Source organism: Miniopterus schreibersii (genome assembly GCF_964146895.1).
Source record: "Miniopterus schreibersii genome assembly, chromosome: 10".
NCBI lineage: Eukaryota > Metazoa > Chordata > Mammalia > Chiroptera > Miniopteridae > Miniopterus > Miniopterus schreibersii.
The window spans coordinates 47,932,063-47,957,717 of NC_138110.1; the positions used below are offsets into that span (position 1 = coordinate 47,932,063).

Consider the following 25,655-nt stretch of genomic DNA (forward strand, 5'->3'; position numbering starts at 1 on the left):
TTTCATACTGTTCTTTACCTCAGGTATGATTTCCATCTTTATCTCTGTCACACAAACCTCACTTCCTTGAAGATCCAGCTCATGACCTATTTTCTCTATACAGTTTCTTTGATGGAACCCCCACTGTGATGGTTTGTTCTTTTTTTTGAAACCACCAATAAACAAGAATTTATTTGAAAAATTCCGAACCTGAAAGAGGTAGCACTTTTTAAGCCCGAAGCCTGACCCACCTTACCAAGCTCCAAGGGACAATGAGTTCTCCCTAACTCCCCCTGCCCTCCACCAAGCTTTACACCCATACCTCAGGCCATGCTAGAGAACTCTAGTGTCCCCTTCTAGGAGGCTTTACAGGGCCAAAGAGCAGGGGTGTCAGCCCTCTGGCATCCCAGAAGATAACAGTGGCCAGAGCCGCTTACATAGATTGAGAAAAGATAATAAGGGAGGAGGCACCAAATAGGGTTTCCTGAAAAACAACAATGTACCCCTTATACAAAAAAGTGGCTCCCACATAGAAAAACCTGCTCCCCAAATAGTGCAAATAGCCAAAGGAAAGAAAAAACCAGCAGCAAGGCTGGGCTGGTAGGAATGGCAGAACTTTGGTTTAGAAAAGCTAGGAAGAGTGTGAGCTATGCCCCTCTTCCTTGCCCAGCTCCCAAGAGCCAGCTAAGACACTGGCCCCAAGGGGGAGTCTGAAAACAAGCAAAGCAAGGGGACTTTGGTTCTGAAACATCTCCATTACAATGGCAAAGCACAGCCTCCAGAGTCCTACTTGGGCCTGCACAGGGCAGAAGCATCCGTTATGAACCTAATTAAAGCCAACGCATAAGGTATGTAATAAGGCTTTGGAGACCAAGCAATAAGGAATCCTATCACTACATTTATGAAACTAAAGCAGGGGAGCAGACAGTGATACCCCTCACCCCATCCTTACCCTACGGCCCCAGATGGTGGTCCCTTTTAGGCTGAGGGGGGTGGTTTCAGGGCTGGGAAGAAAGGAAAGGATCCCTGAGCAGTCAGGGCAGGCGAATTCAGGATGATCTGTTCTTTACATTTAATATCTTCAACACTCATGTAGCATTTTCAGTCAACAAATATATTTTAGGAGCCAGGCAAGAAGGACATAAAGATAAAACATAATTTGTTTAGAACTTTTTACAAGAAAAAAATTATATTAAGTAGTAACTCCCAGTACTTTATTGCATTGTGTTGTGGGAAGAGAGCTGACCAACTGATGCCTGCCTGAGTGAGTAGGCCTAGTGAGATGAGCAGGCTTTGCTACACAGGTGAAGGAAAGGATGAATTCCAGCAGAAGGAGCACACAAAGAGAGGAATGAAAGGAAATGGCAGATCATGAAGGACTGGCAAATTCAAAAAGGCTAGAGATCTGAGTAGATGAGGGAGGTCCCAAAGTATGTTGAGGCCAGGCTCTGAAGGCCTTGTATGCTGTGCCACAGGCACAGGCAACCTCAATGAAGCTCTTTAAGGGATTGACACAAGCACATTTGCTTTTCAAGAAAATAACTACTAGCAATACAGAGGATGGAATGAAACAGGAGGAAGACAACTTAAAAACACTGATGCATTAACAGTTTAACCAAGAGGTGATGGGTACTGAACCTAGCAGTGGCAGTGAGAATGAAAAGCACTGCTAATGAAGCATTTCCCAGGTACACACCATCATGGACTTGCCAATAAAGTGTATGTTTTGGAATCATCTGATATGTTAATGGATTAAATTGTTTCCACACATCTCCAAATTGAAAAGGGCCTCTTTAATCTATTCCCAAGAGTCTCTGCAATGGAAAGAATACCTGGGAAGTATCCTTACAAAATAGGTAAAATTCATTAATGTAGTGTTGTACAAGGATACCCTTCTCTTTGATAGATTGCATAAAATAAGACATACTAAGCTTCAGTCAGGTTAATATAATCAGTAAGCATCTCAACATTCTCCTAGAAACTCAGAATCTTTCCTTCTAGGAGAGAACCTAAAAAATTGAGGGTAGAGGGAGTGGAGGGAAAGAATGTTACTTTCATCCAAAAGTCCATGGATACCATATAAACATTGTAGACCAAATATTTATTAAATACCTTCTATGTTCCAGGCGCTGTTCTAGTCACTTGGGACCCATCCATACCCTTGTGGGGCTCACCTTTTCAAAAAGGGAGGTTAGCTGTCCTCGCTAATCCCACTGTTATTCTACTCTGGCTCTTCCCTGAGTAAACCATCACTCAGACCCCACCCACACCCTCCCACCACTCTCAGACTATGATCTCAGACTATAATTCTGCAGAACAAAATTTTAGATCAGGAAAGAACTCTTCAACTTCACGTCCTACCACCTGAAACTTATTTCTGTTTGCACTCATCTTTTCCTGAAGTCCCAGGAGAAAAGGCTTTCCTCCTCCTGTGTAGGTTTGTATCCTGATTCCTCCTTCCTCCCTCCTCACGGACCTCACTCTCTGTCATCACCACTCTTCATAACATATGAGCAGACAGAATCTTAAAAGAATACACTATTTGTCTTTCCATCCTTGGTTCTACCCCAGACTCCCCACTTTAACTTTTATTCTAAAGTACTAGTAGCTTTCAAGTTTTCATATGCAATGAGGGAATCTCCATTGCTTTCTTTACTTATCCCTCTGACTTTTGACATTGTTGACCATGCCTTCCTTCTGCAACACCGTATTTTTTTAATTTTGCTATTGCTTCTCTGGCTGATCACCCAATCTCAGAACTTCTCTTCCTCAGTTTGCCACTGTCTTCTTCAGGGTTCTGTCTCTGTCTTTCCCTTCTTCTCACTCTGACACATGTATGAATGATCTCATCTTCTGTGCATTCAGTTACCACCCCTCCTGCTTGTGACCCCAAGTCACATCCACAGCCTAAGTCTCTCCTTTTAAGCTACAGACCCATTTATGCAAGTCACCCACCTTTGTCTGGACACAGTATGTCTAGATACTGAGCTGGCATTCCTCACATAATGCATCAGTCCCACTATCAAAGCCATTGAAAAGACTATGTTTATGACAGAAAAATGTTTAAGTAGGAAAAGAGCTACAATTAGTATAGGCAAGATTCTAATTTTGAATTTTGGAGAATATATGTACACATTTATACAGAGAAAATATGAATAGAATATAAACCCGAAAAATTTTGTTTTTAGATTGTGAGGTTTTTTTTCCTTTACACATTTCCATGTTTTAAAAGTTTTCTGCAATGAGTACTTAATACTTTTGTAATATGGAGAAAAGAAAGCAACTACACCGATAAATATTTTAGGTAATACCAATCAAGTCTATGGGACAATATTAAAAGGAAGTATGTATACATGTATACACATATACATATATAAGATTAAAATTATTTTAAAGAAAGAAAAATTATGCATAAGAAAAGAAAAAAGACTGGTAGGAAATACATCAAAATAATGGCAGCTGTGTGGATGAAATAATTATGGGCAATTTTCCTTCCTTCTACAATTCTATGCCTTGAAATTTTTCTTTCAAGAACATATATTATATTAATACTGAAAAATTACTGTACTTATTAACGTTGACCAAACCTTCTTTTTCACTGTATCCTGCCTCCTGAAACAAACCAACAACACTAATATGCACACAAACCCACAGGTACTTACATGGGCTTACATCTCTGTATCTGTTTCGATTTCTGTTTTCTGGAAACTTGGCCACTCTATGAGGATAGTCATGGGACTCATTGCGAATTTCCTTAAAATAACAAAAATATATTTTAATATTCTTCTTAAATTTTATATAGCAAAACAGACACTTTCCCAGCCAGTATAAAATAACACTTATTGAGCACTTATGATGTGCCAATTACTATGCAAAGCACACTATCTACATTATTTCATTCAATTCTCACACCAATGGGAATGATTATCTTCTCCATTTTATATGCAAGGGCTGATAGGCTTTGAGAGGTAAAACGACCTACCACAGGTCACAAAGCTAATAAGTGGCAGACCCCAAGACTGAACCAAGGTCCATCAGACACCAAAGACTTTGCTCTTCATATATTTATTTACTGCCATGCTATATTCAACAGCTACAATGCAACATCAAACAATTTATGTCACAAAGAATTAATGCAATGGAGGTATCTAAGATTACATCATACTCAAATTTCTGACTAAACTTTCTTAATATTATCTACCTATATTTCAGAGTTTCTATCTTCAAATCGTAATCTATTTTTCCTTCATATAACTTTTATTTCATTTTGAGTCCAGAAATATCCTTAAAATTTTGTTTCTAGAGCTATAAATGCTTAGCAATAACTACTAGGTCTGAGGCTCAATTTAGGTAGGACCTTTGTGGTTCTCTGTATTCCACTAGAGTTGAAATTCTGTGAGGTTATGTCTGCATTAGGCACTCACCTACTTATATCCAACACCAGCAGGTTTTTTTCTCTCATATGAAATATAATTCTAAGAATTCAGGTAAAAACAGAAATATAACCCCAAAAGAGTATGCATTAACAGCAAAACTTAATTTGGGCTTTTGTTCACACTACCACATGTGAGAAAAAGCATTTTAAAAGTTAAGTACCAGATAGTTCTAGAAATTAAGCATGAATAAATTCTTCAAGTCATTTCTTGATGAAAATCCTTACTGTGGGTTCCCTTGCCTGCTACCATTCTTGGCCTTCCAAGATGCAAGAGAAGGGAACACATACCCAACCAATGTGGCTCAGCAGTTGAGCATCAACCTATAATCCAGAAGATTGAGGTTTGATTCCCCATCAGGGCATATGCCCGGGCTTCAGGCTCTTGCAGGCTCGATCCCCATTAGGGGATGTGCAGGAGGCAGGCAATCAATGACTCTCTCATCATTGATCTTTCTATCTCTCTCTCTCTCCCTCTCCCTTCCTCTCTCTGAAATCAATAAAGAACATATTTAAAAAATTGAGAGAGAGAGAGAGAGAGAGAGGGAGAAAGAGAAGGGAATACAAACCACCTTTCAATGGGAGGAATCAGTCACATTGTGCAAAGAGCACGTGGGATGCAAAATATGTTGGTACAGCCATTTTGGAAAATGCATTTTTTCACACAGAGAAACAGAAACACACACTGTACACACGTTACAATTGTTGCTGTCGACTTTTTAATGCTACTGTCACATCCAGCAATCTTGCTGAGCTCTCTAGTATTTTATAGCTGGTTCTGAATTTTTCAGTATCAATAGTGATAATTCTGACTCTTCCTTATACTTCATATTTCTTATTTATTCATACCTCTTGTTTCTTTTTCTAATCTAATTACATTGTCTAGGACCTCCTATTCATAGTCAAATAGGAATATTTTTCCCCCCTGATTTTGAATGAATTGCTTCTAAGGTTTAACCACTAAATGTAATACTGCTTTAGGTTTCTAGTGGATACACTTTTCAGGTTAAGAAGTTTCTCTTCAATTTCCAGTTTGATCATTTTTTTAAATCATGAATGGGTACTGAATTTTATTCAGTGTTTTCCCTGTATTCATAGAGATGATCATATAATATTTCTCCTTTAATCTGGTAATGTGTTGAATTACAATAGTAGATTGATTTTCACTTAATAATAGACATTTAAGATTTTTCCAAATGTCTTCTCATGGCTTGATAGCTCATTTCTTTTTAGTGTTGAATAACATTCCACTGTCTCCACCATTATTTTATTTAACATGTATGCATACATGTTTTTAAGTTGAACTGACCTCTAATTTTCTTTTCTTATATGATTTATTCAGTTTTAGTATCAAAGTTATACCTGCCTCATATAATAAGTTGATAAAAAATATGACCTTTCCAGTTTCAAATACTATTCCATGAAATCACATTATAACAAATTATTGTGACTAGCTGAAAAGCAAAAAAGGCTTCAACCATTTCCACAGATTAATTATAAAAGTTTTTAAATGTCAAATAATAAACTTTACATATAAAATTAAACATATTCAGGTACAGGCTTATATTTGTTTGCATAACCTCAAACACTATATGAACAGTTAAAACACTACAAAGTGGTATCATAGGTAATTTTATATTGCAAGTTAGTAACTGATATAAAAGGGAAATATTAAAATAATACTAAAACATAATTTTTCTTTTGACAGCTCTTCTGTATCAAGTGCAGAGAAAACAGATTGGCAAGAATAAAAAATTCTAATTGATGCTATGTAGATGAGAGTGAAAAAAGAGCCTCATACATTACTGAGAGAATGTATACCAATATATTTTTGTGAGAATAATTTGATAAGATCATAAATCTGGCTCAATAATTTCAATGCCAGAAATTTATATCACATATAGTCATATACTTGTATGCAAATAATTATGCACAAGGATGTTCACTCTATTGTGAAAAACTGACAACCTAAATGTCCTTCAGTAATGAACTGGTGATATAAGTTATAATGCACCAATGCAGTGGAATACATGGGAACCATAAAAATACATGGATATGGTACAATTTCAAAGACATATACTATGTAGTGGGGAAAAAGGTACAAAATATATGTTTAATTCAAAGGGGGCAGGGACTCCACTCAAACATAAAAAGCCTGAGAATACAATGAATAATTCTAGAAGGAGACAAGAAATTAGTAAATTCTGGGGATGAAAACTGCGGGACTGGACATCTAGGGAAGTGTAGAGATTTATGTAACTAAAAATTTGTTTTACTTATGAAATATTTCTAACAGAAAAATACAGATAATATGACAGCCATGTTCCCACCAATGAGATTAAACACTGATTAACAATTTTGGTTTTATTTGGGTTTTTCTAATTAACACTTTTGGCATATCTAAATACAACATCAGATACAGCTAAAGGATTTTCCCTACCCTGTCCCTCTTTCTTTCCAACGTAAACTTCCGTCCTTTTAACTGCTTTTTTATTGGAGACCTTTTGTGCCATTTGAATTTTAAACTATATATTCATATATGCTTTAGTTCATGTATTATTTTAAAATAAACTAGCTTAAATACTAATATAATATCAGTCCTAATGCTAATATATAGTTTTTAAATCACATCAAAAAGTTGTTGACCCTGGCCAGGCATGGCTCAGCAGTTGAGCGTCAACCTAGGATCCAGGCGATCGGGGTTCGATTCCCAGTCCGGCCACATGCCCAGTGCTTGACCAATGACTCATCATTGATGTTTCTATCTCTCTCTCTCCCCTCCTTTCCTCTCTCTGAAATCAATAAAGATATATATTATTAAAAAAAAAAAAAAAAAAAAAAGCCCGCAACCCAAGCATGTGCCCTGATCGGGAATCGAACCATGATCTCCTGGATCATAGGTTGATGCTCCACTGCTTAGCCACACCAGCTGGGCAGAATATATATATATATATTTTCTTTTTTTTTCTTTTCTTTTTGTTTAAAATATTACAGATGTCCCTTTTTCTCCCCAATGAGAATATATATATATTTTAATTAAAACAATTAGCAAAGGAGATAGAACTCCATTATACCAGGCCTTCTTCAATACTTCTGTTATGCATATACACCTATTTCCACAGTTAAGTACATCTGTCAGTTGATTCCAATTTTTAACCTAAAGAAATACATTTATTTGTGTACACTATAACAAATTATAACAAATCATAATTGATGTTGCAAAAATATAACATAAATAGAGTGGGATCCAAAGTGTAGGGTTAGGGAAGGGATTTTAATTTATAAATTTATTTAAAATTTATAAAACACCTTAAAACAGCCATTTCTCAACTTGGGTTAAGAAATACATTTTGTTTTCTCAATTAATTACCAAAAACAGAAACTCTTGCAGAGTCCATTCTCTCAAATCTCCAATGTTATTTGTTCTCAATTACCATTCTTTAATTCCAGTGCATTTTAGGAAGACAAGAACCCCCAATACTTTATAAAGTGGCTCCAGACATACATATTAGTTTTGCCTATTCCAATATCCATTCTTTCTAACTATAGGTTTCTGGTTTTATTTCTGACTTAAATAAGCCCAACTAAAAACCTGTACTGCCCAGTTTCCTAGACAGCTAAGAATGGTCATGGAACACAGTTCTGGCCAATGGGAATAGGCAGGTATCACTGGGTTGGGTTGTAAGAAAACTCGTATAGAAAGGACTGGCTCAGCCAACTCGTGTCCTTCTCACTTCTGCCCGTCTACAGTACAGGTTTTGATGTGGGGGTGAGGGGTGGAAATGGGCAGAGTCTATCCTGTGACCATAAGGTAAAAAGCATATTCTAAGAAAGGCTTAGCAGAAAGAGAAGAGAATGGGTTCATCAGTGACATCATGGAGACACAGTAACAGCTCTGAACTCCTATCTCTAGAATTTTCATTACATAAGAAAAATAAGTCCCTATTTATTAAGTCAGATATTAAGCTTGATTTTCTTTCCCATGTAGCTAGATGTGCATTATACACACAATATAGCCAAACCTCAACAATAGCCAGACCTGACACTGATAAAGCATTTTCAAGAATACCCAAGACACAGAAATAAATAATTTTATTAGCATAGTACATAAACAATAAAATACATAGTGTTTCTCAAAATGGTTATGGGAAGGCAGGCATTGCTATTCACTAGGTCTCTATTTGGAAAAAACCAACCTCTACTGATCTTCTGATGCTAAAATGTTCCCCTCCTATAGCAGAGAGGACCCAGTCTACAGTGGCACTAAATACTACATCAAGAATGTTTCCTGGCCCTAGGGCCCCAGCCACTGTGGCTCAGTGGTTAGAGCACTGGCTTGTGGACTGAAGGGTCCTGGGTTCGATTCTGGCCAAAGGCATATACCTCAGTTGAAGGCTCCATCCCCAGCCTTGGTCCGGGCGAGTGAGGGAGGCAACCAATTGATGTGTCTCTCTCACATCAATGTTTCTCTCTCTCCCCCCCCTTCTACTCTCTCTGAAAAGCGATGGAAAAATATCCTCAGGTGAGCATTAAAAAAAAAAAGAATGTTTCCTGCCCTGGCCGGGTAGCTCAGTTGGTTAGGGCATCATCCTAATATGCCAAGGTTGCAGGTTTGAACCCTGGTCAGGACACGTACAAGAATAAAAAATGAGAACAAACTGATTTCTCGAAAATCAATACATAAATTAAAATTTTTTAAAAAAACAATGTTTCCTGTCAGTAGTAAAGTCTGCTAACCCAAGGTTTCCAACCTCAGCACTAATGACATTTTAGGCTGAATAATTCTTTGTTTTGGGGGCTGTTCTGTGCATCACAGGATGTTAGAAAGCATTCCTGGCCTTCACTCATTAGACATCAATTGTACCCCTCTTCCCAGCTATGACCACCAAAAGTCTCTTCAGGAATCGCCAAATATCCCTGGACAGCAAAATCCACCACAAATATACCCCACCAACATCCAGTTGAGAACCACTGTTCTAATCTAATACCAACTCTTACCTTTAATGAAAGCTAAATTTAAGTGGAAAGGATCTTTGTTTTAAAGAATAATTTAACCAAAAAATTTTTAAATCTAATTTATTTTTATATGATTTTTGCTTGAATAAAGCTAGGAATAATTGACTCACTAGTTATTTCTTTTTGTAGCAATGATCCAAAATGTAGGTAATTCATGCACAAAGATATCTTTCATGGAATTATTTATTTGTAGCAATGATCCAAAATGTAGGTAACTCATGCGCACAGATCTTTCATGGAACTATTTATACTGTTATAATTATTTATAATGTTGCAAGAAATAACATAACTAATGACAGGGAAAAGACTGATTGAATAAATCATGGTACACCCAAACAGATATTATGCAGCTATTTAAAAACAGGTACTCATATCATGTCATCCATTGGTAGCAAACTCACAGTCTCTTGGAATGATAGGAATGATAATACATGATAAATACAAAGGAATAACAACACAATAAACAGAACTGAGCCACTATTTGCTATCTGGGAGAAAATTTCATTTAGCTCCTTAGCTGTACTTGAAATTTATATACACATGTGAATTAACTACATTAAGACTGCCTATCATCTCCTTTTCCAAAGAAGCCTAACTTTTATTTATTTTTTTAAGAAGTCTAATATTTAGAACATTATAAAATAATCCACACTAACAAATGGCCTTATAATTAATTTATCTCCAGGCAGAAGATTATAATTTTAAATTCTGAACATATTTACTTTCAATGTATCTACTCTCTCCAACTATTTCATCTCTTTAAAATTTTTATACCCATAACATTTAATTTCTCATGAAGTTTATTTTGACATATGGTTTGAAGTAAGAAGCTAAACTGAAAAACAAATTTGCTGAGGCTCAAATAATACTAGGCTAAAATGCAAGAATAAGACACTTTCTTCTTAAGCATCCAGCCACTCTTCATTTCATAAGAAACAATCATGTCTATTTTTGACATCCTTGAATGCCATTCACAGCAATTAATAGTAAAACTATGGCTCATATTTCAACAGAAGCTTGAATGGCAAGTTTTTACAAGTCCCAATGAAACCAGCTAAATTCAAGTTTACTCTCCTGGATATAAAACACTAACAAGTTTTGGACAAAAAGGGGGAAAGTGGTTTTAAAAACTAATAATTTTGTAAAATAAAGAATAGGAGATTGAGAAATTCTTAAATGTAAGACAAAGCAGTGTTTAATATACATTTATTTCTTTTGGAAACAGCTCTTATAAACTAACTAACCACATTACAAGTGGTCTGAATTACAAACTCTTTGAAAAAACTTTTCATTATACTATACAGTTACTGGAAGTGAAAGAAATAGTTTCTGTTAAATATCTTTATTATTTAAATTATATATTTTAAAATATAAATGTTTAGTTTTAAATGGATATACCTAGAAAAATGTTAGTCTCTTAAATGACTGAAAAATTTCCCTTTCAATCTTATTAACCCTAATGGGCTAAGATTTTATTCAGCTAACCTTATCAAGTATTCTTTCAAAAGTAAAATTTCCAATAACTGATACTTATTTTTAAAAGTATAAAATATTTAAATTTTAATGAAAATATTTCTAAAATGCAGTACGTGTTTGTTTCCTAAAACAAGAATATACAGAATGTCATCTAACCTTTCCATGAGTCATCACACACATTAATTTACTGGGCAATAATACAATTACAGTGTCAGGGGATTACCTAAGTAAATACAGCTGTTTGTCTCTATACTAAGTGGCCACAGAGTGCTTTACTTGGAGTTTTTATATGTGGTCTGCTAGAAGAGAAAAAAATATTTTAATATATATTCACTGTTAGAACTTAGGAATCCATAGATCAACAAAAAGGAAAATTAACCATTACCACACAATTAAGAGATAATCTAAAATTTTGGACATTTTTACTTTATAGATAAGTAGACATTAATATACATCTTAATTTTGAAAATTTTAATAAAAATAGACTACACAGGCACGGCCAACGTGGCTCAGTGGTTGAGTGTCAACCTATGAACCAGGAGGTCACAGTTTGATTCCCAGTCAGAGTACATGCCTGGGTTGCAGGCTCAGTACCCAGTAGGGGGCGTGCAGGAGGCAGCCGATCAATGACTCTCACCATTGATAATTCTATCTCTCCCTCTCTCTGAAATCAATAAAAACATATTTTTTAAAAAAAGGCTATACCGCCCAGCCAGGCGTGGCTCAGTGGTTGAGAGTCAACCTAGGATCCAGGCGATTGGGGTTTGTTATTTGGGGAATCTGAATTTCAGTTTTCTCTATTTCTTATACTATTTCACATGCTTTAAGTGATCCAATTAATATCATTTTCTTGTGCTAAATTTTTCATGTCTAACATTGTTTGTTCATCTTTACAGAAAGAAAGTGTATGCATCAGCCCTTAACCAAGCCTTTGTGTATGCTCATACTGTTTACTATCAAAATTCCCTAAGCCTCAAACATGTGGGTGAAACCCTTCTCTAGTGTTAAATAATAATGCAGGTTTTTTCTTATCACTGTGTTTTAAATAGTTCAATGAAAAATAAAAACAACAAAAAAAGCTTCTACTGAATGTGATTAAGGACCTAGAAAATTATACCCATTTCTCATTTTCTGTAACTATTCTTACTGTCATTTTTTTTTTATTGCTATTTGTATATTTGTGTCTGACAACTTTGTTTTTTAAAAAATATTTTTATTGATTTTTAGAGAGGAAAACATCAACCTTGACAACATTATGGTAAATTAAGCCAGACACAAAGAGACAAATATTGTATAATTCCACTTGTATAAAGTACCTGGAATAGGCAAATTCATAGAGAGAGATATAGTGTAGAAGTTACCAGGGGCTAGGGGTAGATAGAAATATAGAGTCACTGCACAGAGTTTTTGTTTGGGGTGCTGAAAGGGTTTTGGAAATAGTGGTGATGGTTGCACAACACTGTAAATGGAATTAATGACATTGGAGTGTACTCTTAAAAATGTCAGGCTTTGTTATATATATTTTACCGCAAAAATTTTAATTGAATGTCTACCTCAATCCTTATACCAAAATAAAGTCCTGTTTGAGCAATGATTTCAACATAAAAGAAATGTAACCACAAAACTGTATAAGAAAACACTGGAGAAAAAATTTTGTTATCATAGACTAAAGAGGGCATTTCTAAGTCATGGCACAAAAAAAAAAACTAGAAAAGGCTGATAAATATGATTTCATAAAAATTTAAATTTTCTTCATGAAAAACATCCCATAAACAAGGTAAAAAGATAATAAATTTTAAACATATTTGCAATATATGACAAAGACTTAACTTTCTTAATATGTAAAGAGCTCCTACATATCAAAAAGAGAAAAAAAACACAAATGGCTTTTAAAAATAAGAAAAACTGTCCAACTTTATTCATGACAGAACTGCAAATTTTAACTACAGTAAGACCATTTTTCATCTATCAGACTAAGGTCAAAAGTTTGAACCCTGGAGGAGAGGATCAAAGTTAGAGTGTCGTCCCAATACAACAAAGCTGTAGGTTCCATCTCCAATTAGCACATACAAGAATCAGCAACAAATGCATAAATAAGTGGAACAAACTGATATTTCTCTCTCTCAAATCAATTTTTAAAAAAGTTTGAAAACATAATTGGGTAGATGAAAGTAGGAAAACAGGCAGTTTCTTAAACTACTGATGGAAGTCCCCTACATGCCCATTATAGATGAGTGGTTAAATAATACTATTTAACTGTTAAAATGAACACGAGATCTATATGGAAGGATTTCCTATACACATTAAGTGACAAAAGCAAGGTGCAAAACAGTATGCTAATGTTTGTTTCACAGGGGTGGGACAGAGAGATGGAGAGAGAGAAAAGGAGGCAGGCAGGACACAGCTTACACAGGGTGTCCCCCCCAAAAAATATACACACTGTAACAGCTGACAGCTCAATTTTTAAAATGAAATGCATTTTAATAAACAAAGCCATTATAATTATTCAAAGTGTGTATATACATTTTTTGGGGACACCCTATATAGTGCATAAAGATACACAAGAAAACTGGTTATAGTGATCGCCTATAGAAAAGGAACTAGGGAGGACAGGGACAGTGAGTAATTTTCCACTGCATATCCTTCTGTACTGTTTTAATTTTTGCCATGTTCATGTAATCCTAACCAAATTATTTAGTTATTTCTCAAAACACAGACTCTAAAGTTTGCACTGGCTGGGTGGCTCAGTTGGAGCATCATTCTGTACACCAAGAGGCTGTGGGTTTGATTCCCAGTCGCGGTGTGTGCCTGAGGCAGGCAGCCAAATGAAGCTTCTCTCTCACATCAATGTCTCCCCCTCCCACTCGCTATCTCTCTCCATTTCTCTCTCTCTAATCAATAAAAAGAATATCCTCAGGTGAGAATTAAAAAACAACCACCACCACCCCAGACTCTAAAGTTAAATCCTGGCCTGGCCGGGCGTGGCTCAGCCGTTGAGCGTCGACCTAGGATCCAGGCGATCCGGGTTCAATTCCCGGTCAGGGCACATGCCTGGGTTGCGGGCTTGATCAATGACTCTCTTACCATTGATGTTTCTGTCTCTCTCTCCCTCTCCTTTCCTCTCTGTGAAATCAATAAACATATATTTAAAAAAATAAAAAATAAATAAAGACATATTTTAAAAAAATAAAATAAAATAAAAAAATAAAGTCCTGGATTCCTACCTTGATCTACCACTCAACTGCAGTATAAATTTGGAAAAACTGAGTTTCAGTGTTCTCATTTGTAGCCACCTCTTACATAATCCACATAAACTATATAGCATATGCCTAATACAAACCAGGAAATCAGTCAAGATTAGTTATTTTATTCTTGTTAAACTCTCTCAAAGAGGAGAGCTTCCAGCCCTCGCTGGTGTGGCTCAATGGACAGACTGTCAGCTTGTGCACCAAAGGGTTGTGGGTTCAATTCCCAGTCAAGGGCACGTAGCTGGGTTGCAGGTTCAATCCCCAGCCCTGGTCGGACCTAGTGTGGGAGGTAACCAATCAACTTGTCTCTCTCACATCGATGATTCTCTCTCTCTTTCTCTGTCTCTCTCCCCATCCCTTCCACTCTCTCTAAAAATCAATGGAAAAAATATCCTTGGGTGAGAATTAACAACAACAAAAAATTAAAAGAAGAGAAGAGCTTCTTGAAGAGAAGTGGGATGCATAGCAGAACTTATTCCATCAGGAATCTTATCTCCCCAACCAGTGATAGACATATTAAGGGCCATACTCAAGCCTGAACAATCTAAAATAATGGTTTTTGAAGTATGCAAGGTATTTAGCTTCATACTTGTGTTCATCCACAATATCTTTAGACAGAGTGTATGCACAAACATTTGACTAATAAAAGAAAGCAAACAATGTCCTTGCCAATGTGGCTCAGTTGGTTGGAGCATCATCCCGTGCACCAAAAGGTGGCCAGTTTGATTCCCAGTCAGGGCATACCCAGGCTGTGGGTTCGATCCCTGGTCAGGGAGCATGTAGGAGGCAACCAATCAATTTTTCACATTGATGTTTCTCTTTCTTCCTGCTTCTCTTGGAAATCAATAATAAAAAATAGTAATAAAAGAAAATGACCGCTTAACCATCATATAATTCAGGATTCACTTAGGGCCCTTAAATATAAAGAAAGAAATTTAGGTATGTTCTCCCACGAGTAGAAAATCTACTTAGGATTATCTTAAAGTCCTATTTTTTTCTAATAAAATTAATAGATTACTCTTTTCCAATTTCCTAATTCTTATTTGTTTCTCCATCACAACAGTTCAAGGTAGAATACTCCACAATACAACAAGGATATAAAGTTTTCTGTGCACTATATAGAACAAAGATATGTACCAAGTACAAAAATATTATTTAATATTATATAATAAAGTATTATAAAATAACTATTTCACCCTAACAATGATGGAAATTAAGTTACAGCAATAGAAATTTAAAAAATAAAAAACTGCAGATTTGAAATATGAACCTGTTTAAAAACTTCACTGCTTAAAACATGAATCAGCACAGAAATAATTCCTATAGTCATTAAATGACTACAATTTTCTAAGGTTACACCAGCGTACCAGCCCTTGACTAGGAACAGAGTGGTACACACTCTAGGAGCCATATGACCTTATTCCAACCCACTTAAGGAATTCCTAGAAGCACTATTAAGTAAACTGTTAAGAGGAACTGATAGCTTTCAGAGTATAAAACTGTTCAAATATAGTGAAAGAAGAAACAAAATAATTCAGTATGAGATTTTTCTTCAGAGGAATGAAAGCAGTTTGAATTAAAGTTACAAATGAATGACATGGACCAAATGAAACTGACAGAATGAAGAGTATATTAAATCAGACATACTGGATTGTCAAAGAACAAGAAGATATGAAACTATCACACTGAAAAAGATACGAAAAATCCATAGATAGAAGTATCTAATCTTAAATCAGTTTCTTGACCAGGACTTCTTTCCTGTAGGTAATCAACCTCAAACAGTCTTTAGGGGGCCTATAAAACCCCTGAAGTCAGATGGTAATTTTGGAGGACTCTGACATTTTTGTCTTTCACAGATTTCACCTTAAAGATGTCAAAAAGTGTTTATGACCTAAAACCATTACTATTACTCTACCATAAATAAAACATTAAATTAACATTACATTAAATACATTTAAAATAGCACTACATTCACTTTGTAATAACTATTTCAGACAATGGCCTGGCAAGGTAGAACATCAGTACAATGAACAATGTAACAGAAAAGTTTAGTATTCTACTCAGAACAGCAGAATCTGAAGTTACAGTCTTCAAAATTAACCTGCTGAACTGTATCTCTTCCTCAGCTATCAGCTGCTATGTTTTTAATTTTATATACTAAACTGACTTAGTATATGGCTATGCACTATTACCCAAAGTAATGGAGGGTACCATCAAAAGTTCTAATTTACTGTTTAAATATTCTCTGCTCCTAAAAGCTTACCAACATGAAATAACAACTTTAATGGAGCATTAAGTGGAACTACCACAGGGAACAGAGCATAGAGAATCTAGACAGGAATTTCCAAGGGAAACAAATCATAGGTATACTTATTTGATAAAGTGAAGAGCACACTTATGTTAACTGTAATTTTGCTTTTCTAGATATTATCTATCCATATCTCTAGTTTACTCTCTGGAAGAGAATGAGCAGAATAAGAGAACAAAGAGAATAGGCAGGAAGACAGACAACAGGAGGCTGCAAGAGTTATAATAATCCTCCAACTGCAAATACAGAATTCTGTGGATAGTAATGATCTGGGAGAAGCCAAAAAAAAAAAGGTTGTTGGAGATTCTGTTAAAATCAAGTATTAAACAAGAGGCAAACCAGAAAGGTTAGGGTACAAATGCAACTATATGGATTTTCATAACTAAATAACAAAGAGTTTGTGTGCAGTTGGTGCCACCCCCAAAAGAAGGCTTGGCTTTCTTTATCTGTTTGCCCAAGTCCCAGTAACCCCATCCTGTCCTGCCAAGCTTGCTCCTGCAGTTAGGACAATTGGCTACACTCAACCTGAACCTGCAGTGTCCTCCTCTTGAGGCAGCTAGAGTTGGAAACTTGGGCAGAGACTGAATGATATGGCTCTGGAGCAGGGGCCATGTTCTCCCCACTGAGTGCCAAACCACGCTGTCCCAAACTAAGGGGCTCACTAGCCCTGTGTCTGCCCTACCTGGTAGCCCTGACCTACTGAGTTTGAGCCCTGTGGAAAGGTCAGTGGGGCACGGCCAGCTTGGGCCCACTCCACAATTTTTCTGCATAAGACTCTAGAGGAAATCCAGGCAACCTCTGGGGAGAGAAGAGTAGCTGACAGATGGACACTGACCTCAGTGAGCCTTAGTCTTTTTTTTATCTGACCCCAGTTCAGAGCTCTAGGAAGACAACCCATCTACACAGATTGGTCCCTCCCATGCACACTCAGGTCCAGTAGATGCAGACACAAACAGTGAACAGTGTGGTAGCTCCAGACAGGTAGCCCAAAACCGGTTACACACAACATCTGACAGCAACCAGTAACGGAACCCCACCCAAGTGGACCCAGAACCAACACAACCAGTGGTGGGCTTCAGACTACATCAAAGCTCAACCCAACCAGCTACACAAAAAACACACCCAAAGGAAGATTCCGGGAGATACCAGATCCTGCTGAGAACAACTCTGTCTGAGTGGGCAGCCCCTGTACAGCGTCTCACACGGTGATTGAGGTTTAACCTTATAGCCACCCACCTGAAATGTTAACTCCAACCATGAAAGGGCAAACAGCATTCATCAGGACACAACTACAAAGGGGGGGGAGGGGGGCACATAACCTACAAGCACAGGTGATCTGGTAGATTGTGCCATCGAGCCCAACAAGACACCTCAAGACTGCACCTGCACAGCAGCTTGCACACTGTGGTCAGTGTTGAGCCTCAGTCAGCCAGCCTGAGGGGTGATCCAACCCAGGAACAGGCCAACAGCAACCAAGACCCAATTACAACAGGAGGGCCCAAATAACCCACACAAGAGACATTCCTAGAGCACCCGGCTCAGGAGAGCTAGGAGACTGCACCATTGGATCCCACAGGACACCTACTACAGAACGTCACCCCACCAAGTGTGGGAGTCATAGCAGTTCTATATAGTACACAGAAACAAACACAAAGTGACAGCCAAAATGGGGAAACAAAGAAACAGGCCCAAATGAAAGAACAGGAAGAATCTCCAGAAAAATAAGAGATAAATGAAATGGAGGCAAGCAATTTATCAGAAACAGAGGTCAAAGTAGTGGTTATAAGGATGCTCAACAGCATGAAAAAGGACATAGAAACCATGAAAAATAATCAGGCAAAATAAAGAATACCATAGGTGATATAAAGAATACACTGGGCCTTGGCCAGTTTGGTTCAGTGGTTAGAGCATCGGCCAGCGCACTTAAGGGTTGAGGGTTCAATTCCCAGTCAAGGGCATGTAGCTGGACTGCAGGTTGATCCCCAGCCCTAGTTGGGGTGCATGCAGGAGGCAACCAATGGATCTGTGCCTCTCATATAGATGTTTCTCTCTCTCTCTCTCTTTCTCTCTCTCTCTCCCTCTCCCTCCCCTTCCTTCCTCTCTCTCTAAAAAATGTCAGTGGAGCCCGGCCTGGCGTGGCACAGTGGTTGAGTGTCAACCTAGGATCCAGGCAACTGGGGTTTGATTCCCAGTCACAGCACATGCCCAGTGTGGGCTCAATCAATGACTCTCTCACCATTGATGTTTCTATCTCTCTCTCCCTTCCTCTCTCTGAAATCAATAAAGATATATTTAAAAATAAATAAAAAATAAAAAAAGTTAAAAATGGCAATGGAAAAAATATCCTCGGGTGAGGATTAACAACAACAACAACAAAATACACTGGAAAGAATAAGCAGTAAGCTCAACAAAGCAAAGGATTGAACCAGCGCTTTGGAAGACAAGGTAGAAAAAAATCACCCAATCAGAGCAGCCAAAAAAAAAAAGGAATTAAAAAGAACAAAGATAGTTTAAGGGAACTTTGGGAAACATGAAATGTAATAACATCTGCATCATAGGGGTGAAAGGAGGAGAAGAAAGTGAGCAAGGGATAGAGAACCCATTTGAAAAAATGACAGAAAACTTCCCTAATTAGTGAAAGAAAGTCACGCAAGTTCAGGAAGTAGGGAGAATCCCAATCAAGGTGAACCCAAACTAGACCCACACCAAGACACATAATGAAAACGGTCAAGGTTAAAGACAAAGAGAGAATCTTAAAGGCAGCAAGAGAGAAAGTTAGTTACCTACAAGGGAGCTCCCACAAGACTTTTAGCTGATTTCTCAACAGAAACTTTGCAAGCCAGAAGGGGTTGGCATAAAATATTCAAAGTGATAATAGCAAGGACTTATAACCAGATTATTCTACCGAGCAAAGCTATCATTTAGAATTACAGATAGAGCTTCCCAGACAAGAAAAAGCTAAAGGAATTCATCACCACCAAACCAGTATTACAAGCAATGTTAAAGGGTCTTCTTTAAGAAGAAGGAAAAAAAGTTAAAAGAATATGAATAAAATACAATAAATATATATCCATCAACAATTACTTTAAATGCAAATGGATTAAATGCTCCAATCAAAAGACATATGGAGGCCTGGCTGGAGTGGCTCAGTTGGTTGAGCATCATCCTGTGCACGGAAAGGTTGCAGGTTTGATTTCCAGTCAGAGCACATACCTGGGTTGCAGGTTTGATCCCCAATTGGGGCATGTACAGAAGGCAACTGATCAATGTTTCTCTCTCTCTCTCTCTCTCTCCCCCCCTTCCTTTCCAAGCATGTCCCTCTTTAAGCATGTCCTCATGTGAGGATTAAAAAAGAAACAAGAAAAAAGGACATATGGAGGGTGAATGGATAACAAAACAAGGCCCTTACATATGCTGTCTACAGGAGACTCCAGATCGAAAGACACAGACTGCCCTGACTAGGTAGTTCAGATGGTTAGAGCATCATCCCGATATGCCAAGGCTGTGGGTTTGACCTCCTGTCAGGGCACATACGAGAAGCAACCAATGAATGCATAAATAAGTGGAAGAACAAATTGATATTTATTTATTTATTTCTGTTTGTTTATTATCTTTCCTTCTCCCTCTCTCCCTCACACACTACCTTCCTTTTTCTCTCTAAAATCGATTTTAAAAATTAAAAAAAAGACACACAGACTAAAAGTAAAGAAATGGAAAAAGATATTTCATTAAAATACAAACAAACAAAAAAAATGGGGTAACAATACTTATACCAGACATCACAAGCTTTAAAACAAAGACTATGTAACTAAAGGTAACCACTTCTGGGTATTTATTCGAACAACCTCAAAACACTATATTGAAAAGACATATACATCCATATGTTCACTACAGCTCTATTTACAATAACAAAGATATGAAAGCAACCTAAGTGCCCATCAATAGATGAATGGATAAAGGAGTGGCACATATATACAATGGTGTATGACTGAGTCATTAAAAAAATGAAATCTTGCCATCTACAACAACATGAATGGACTTAAGAGGGTATTGTGATGAGCGAGGTAAGTCAGAGGAAGATAAATGACATGATTTCACTTATATGTGGAACCTAAAGAACAAAATAAATGAATAAGCAGACCAGAAACAGGCTCTCAGATACCGAGAACATTTTGAAGTCTGCCAGATGGGAAGGAGGTTGGGAATGGGTGAAAAAGATGAAGGGATTAACAAGTACAAGTTGGTAATTACAGAATAGTCATAGGGATGTAAAGTACAGCACAGGGAATATAGTCAACAATATTGTAGTAACTATGTATAGTGTCACATGGGTACTAGATTTATTGAGGCAATCACTTCCTAAGTTATACAAAGGTCTAATCACTAGGTTGTACACCTGAAACTAATTTAATATTATATGTCAACTGCAATTGAAAAATAAAAGATTAAAGTAAAAAAAAAAGAGTAAAGCCTTTCTCATCCAGTTAGCATTGCTAAAAAAAACACAACTCTCCTGAAACATCATGATAAATAATGAGTAATCTGGTTATAAGTCCTTCCTAAGAAAATCCACTTAAACATCTTTTCCCTATTCAAGAAGAGTGGTTTGCTAAATGCAAATTATGTTCCCTAAATAATGTGCTGCTACATTAGATCCAATGCACTGCTACAAAAGGGGAAGTCGTGGGATACTAGAGAAATATTTAACAGATCATATCCTGCACGGAACGGTCATGAAGGCACTCCCTAAGGAAGTGAGATTTCAGGGATAAGTAGGAGGTAGTTGAGCAAAAAGGGAAAGGGGAAAAAGTTGTGCCAATGCAAAAACTACATTTATAAAGGCCCAAGGGGAGAATGGATGTGCACATTTAAAGGAACAGATTCTAGTCATAGTGGGAGGTAGGACACGTGGCCTTGTGAGCTATTGGACGGTTTGAATTTTACATTACAAGCAATGGAAACCATCAAAGGTTTTAAGGAGAGAAGTCACATAATCTTGTTTCATTTCAGCTACATTTCCCCACTCCATCTCATTAAATTGGGCTTCTTAAAGAGAGGTGTACACTCGCTCATTTGTACTTCTTCCCACCTTCTCTTCTCAACACCCGAAATCTGACTTCTGTATTCCACTGAAATTGCTCTTTAAGGTATCTGTTGATCTAGTCCTAAATTCCATGGGTCCTTTCAGTTTTGACCTTAGTTGTCCCATCTGCAGCATGTGGCCCTGCTGATCCTGCCACCTATTTTCTCCCCATTTCTATGGCCACTCCTCTCCAGTCTGTTTTTGCAAGCATCTTTTTCTCTATCTATGCTCTTAAATATTGTCTGTCAAGATTCTATCCTAGCCTTCAGCATTCCAAACCCCCTATATTTTCCCTAGATGAATTCCCCCACATCTAGGATCTCAAACACCACCTATTTGCTCATGATTTCCAAAATCATATTTCCAGCTCAGACTTTTCCTGAACTCCAAATTTATATATTAAACGATTTCCATTTCTATATCTTACAGGTACTTCAAATGAAACAGTTTCAAAACCAAACACATCTGACTCCTTAACATTTCAAATCTGTTATCTCCCCTTCATTCCTACTGCCACTGCCTTAGTTCAGGAGCTCAACATTTCTCTTCAGGTTTACTCCAACAGACTACTTCCCTGTGCTACCTGCCTACAATTAGCCCCATCCAACATGCTGGTTCAATGATCTTGCTGCAAAGTAAATGTAATGTGACCATGTATTTCCAAGCTTAAAATTCTTCACTGATACCTATCAACTAGCTCAAATTCCTTAGTTTGATTTACAAGAGCTTCACGGGCTCTTACTCTTGGGCACCTCCAGTTCACACCACACTCCTCATGAGGCTAAATTGTTGGTGGTTCTCTTGGCACTCTATGCTCTGTGCCTTTGCACACCTTTCTTCCTTTTCTGGAACACTAATTCTCTCCTCCTCCCTTATTCCCTTCACCTGGTCATCTTGTCCATCAAGACTTAGGTAAGGTCCCCCTCCTCCAGGAAGCTTCACCAGAACTTCCAGTGCACCCCTTTGGGGGATATATAGCACCCTGTGCTTAACACTAGCTTTTGCACTTATTACTTTTACACTTTCATCTGCTTACCTATTTACTGTTCCCTACTAGATGGTATCCTTAAGAGCAGGGATTCAGTCTAACACATATAACAGATACAAGTGAATAAAAGAAAATACGGAATTTCAATGAGGCCCTCAAGAGAACAAATCCTAAAATGTGAGGTCCTCAAGAACAGGAACTTTGCCCTGACTGGGTGGCTCAGTTGGTTGGAGCATTGTCCTGTACACCAAAAAGTTGTGGGTTCAATTCTCAGTCAGGGCACATACCTGGGTTTCCAGTTCTATCCCCAGTCGGGGCATATATGGGAGGCAGCTGACTGATGTTTCTCTCTCACATCAATGTTTCTTTCTTTCTCTCTCTCTCTCAAATCAGTAAAACATATCCTAGGATAAGAATCACACACACACACACACAGAGAAAACCAACCAACCAACCAACCAACCAGGAACTTTGTTAGTGGCATTCTCTGCTGAATCTCCAAGGTCCAGAGCAGGAGCTGGCACACCGCTGGTGCTCAGCAGGTATTGGTAGAATGGCTGAATGGATATTCTAGAGTCCAAGGAAAACACTAAACTCCTAGGCTTGCTTTCCATTGCTGACTTTCTCGGTGTGTGATCTACTTTTACTATAACACCAGTGTGTAATACATGATTTCTCCTGACCACACTAATACAGGTGTTCTTCCATTAGGAATAAACCATAAGAGTACTGACCAATCCAATAAACTAAAGGACACCTAGGCAGGAGTCCACAGAAGGGTTTCCTGAACTCCTTGAAACTAAATATGAAATTTTCAGTGGATATAAGTGCATTTTTTCTGATGAGAGATTATAATTTTCACTGAATTTTCAAGGAATATATCAAGCTGCCTAACCAAAATATCAAACTGAATTAACCTGTAGTATTCACCTTTCTCTTCTCAAATCTGTATTTTGATATATGACTAGCAACTTGGAGACAGCAGCCTCTGCTAAAACAAATGTAACTGGAGAAGACACAGCTGGCAGGCTCTAACAGATTCCTACTAGAATTTGCATTTAAAATTTTCTATATTTGGAAAAGTCCTTACCAGCATTCTTTAAAGTTAGTGCCCTATCTTAATATACTCTGTACCCATGTGAATTAGGGTATTTATTACACTTACCGCTATTGTGTTCAAGAAGAAAATGTTACATTCTGAACATAATGATAAAACATTTTTTTACTGTCATCTAATTAAATGGAATGGGGAAAAACCCAGGACCATCAAGATTTACAGGAAAGCCTTTTTTTTTTTTTTTTTTTTTTTACTGCATACAGAGTGAACCGACCAGCAGAAGCATTTAACTCACAACCACTCAAGTCAATCTTGGGAATAATATGCTAATAATTAAACAGCAGAGAACAGGCAATTAAGTCATTTTAAAGATAAAATCAAGTTCTATTTAAATTAAAAGGTTCTCTAGTTGAGCTAAAGAAGCTAGTCACAAGAATTCAACTATGAGTCCATCTACATGAGTTCGAGAACAGGAGCGATTATTCCATGGTGATAAGAAATCAGAATAGTGATGCCAATGGGGTGGAGGAAGGGGCATGACAGCACCTTCTGGGGTGATGGAAAGGTTATTTTGATTTGAGTGGTGCTTGCACAGGTGTATACATTTGGCACTCGTTTAACCACATACATGTTCATGTAAAGCGAGCCGCAGTAGAGAAAACTGAAAAGAGGATGACATCCTTATAATTCGCTAGTACGACCACAGCCTGTTCATTCCCGGAAGCTCTGCGGAGGGCGACCCACACGCTGAGATACCGGGCGCTCTGAGCAAACCAAGGACTGCTGATCGCCAGGAGCTCCTGCCACCACTACGGTTTAGGCACTGCCACTCCGAGAGGTCCAGGGACCACCACACAGCCGAGGCAAGGGCCGGCAGCACCTTCGGAAAGGGGTGTCACGTCCGCGGACTGCCCGCTCGGCCACGGACACCAGGCCAGCGAAAACGGTGTCCGGGAACAGAACTAGGCACAGGGGCCGGCCAGGGCCGGCAAAGCCCAAACCGGAGCCAAAGCCGCGGCCGCTCCCCACTGCGCGCTCCCCAGGCCGGGCCGTCCCCCCTCATCCTCCCACCCCGACCCTCCCCACAGTTCCCGCGGCCTCTCAGACCGCCTGCTGGTCTCACAGGCCCCCCACCCACCACCAAACACTACGGGCCTCACAGCCACCCGGGTCCCCACCCAAACCGACCCGACCCAGGGCCGACGAGAACCACCTCCACGCCCGCCACAAGGCGCCGCTATGGCGCCGCCTTCAAGAACTAATTCTGCGCTTGCGCTAACAATAGATCACCCCCCCCTACACACACACCTCATTTAAAGTCTTTCCCCCCCCCCCCCCAAAAGGAAACGGAGACTCGGTCGGCGCAGGCGCAGCCCTGACGCGGCCCGCGCGCCGGCACTTCCGCCCTGAGCGAGAGGCGGGGGAGGCGGGAGGGAGCCGGCGGGCGCGAGCCTGGGTCCGCGGAGCAGCACAGCGCCCGCTGCGCGAGCCACTGACTCACCAAGTACAGCTGCTGCCAACGATTTTGAGCATCCAACTCCTCAAACTCCCGCTCGATGGTGGTAGACATGGCCGCCGGAGCGAGCTAGCGCGAGCGGAGCCTGTGCCGGCGGAGAGGCTCAGGCCCCCGCGCGATCCGGGGAGAGTGCTGGCGCTGTGGCGCATGCGCGCTCCGCGCGCCGCCCCGCCCCCACGCCAAGCCTGGCCGGCTTCGGGGAAAGTACCTGGAGCGTCGGACGTCAGCGCGCAGGCTCTCGCGTCGCGGAGTCGGGCGGCTGCGGGGCGGGCCGCTGAGGGCTCACGGGGAGGCGTGGTCCAGGGTGGGTGCGAGGTGGAGAGGGGCGGGGCCGAGGGGACCACCCAGAGGCTGCCGCCCGGGTCCTGGGACCAGAGGTGGCCGCGCCCTGAGCTCGCTAGGAACGATCCCAGGAAGGGGGCGGGCTACGGCGAGGTTCGCATGAAGAGCAGGCCAAGGAAGTGCCCTACGACCCCCTACCTTCTTACTTTCCCGTTGTTTTATTTTAAACATCATCTAGATCAATTTAGAGGCCTGTGTCCAACTTTGGAA

General features: G+C 39.0%; 1 protein-coding gene across 2 annotated transcripts in view; it reads right to left on the reverse strand.

The window, feature by feature from the left end:
• PTPN2 (protein tyrosine phosphatase non-receptor type 2) overlaps nt 1-25,353 on the reverse strand; it is a 66,556-nt gene extending 41,203 nt beyond the window's left edge. For both annotated transcript variants that reach the window (XM_081150030.1, XM_081150029.1), the window contains exons 1-2: nt 25,089-25,353; nt 3,642-3,732 (exon numbers count right to left, since the gene is read on the reverse strand). In XM_081150030.1, coding sequence (XP_081006156.1) covers nt 3,642-3,732; nt 25,089-25,157 — 160 coding nt within the window. In that variant the 5' untranslated portion in view covers nt 25,158-25,353. The remainder of the gene's footprint in view (nt 1-3,641; nt 3,733-25,088) is intronic.
• Nucleotides 25,354-25,655: the final 302 nt, after the last annotated feature.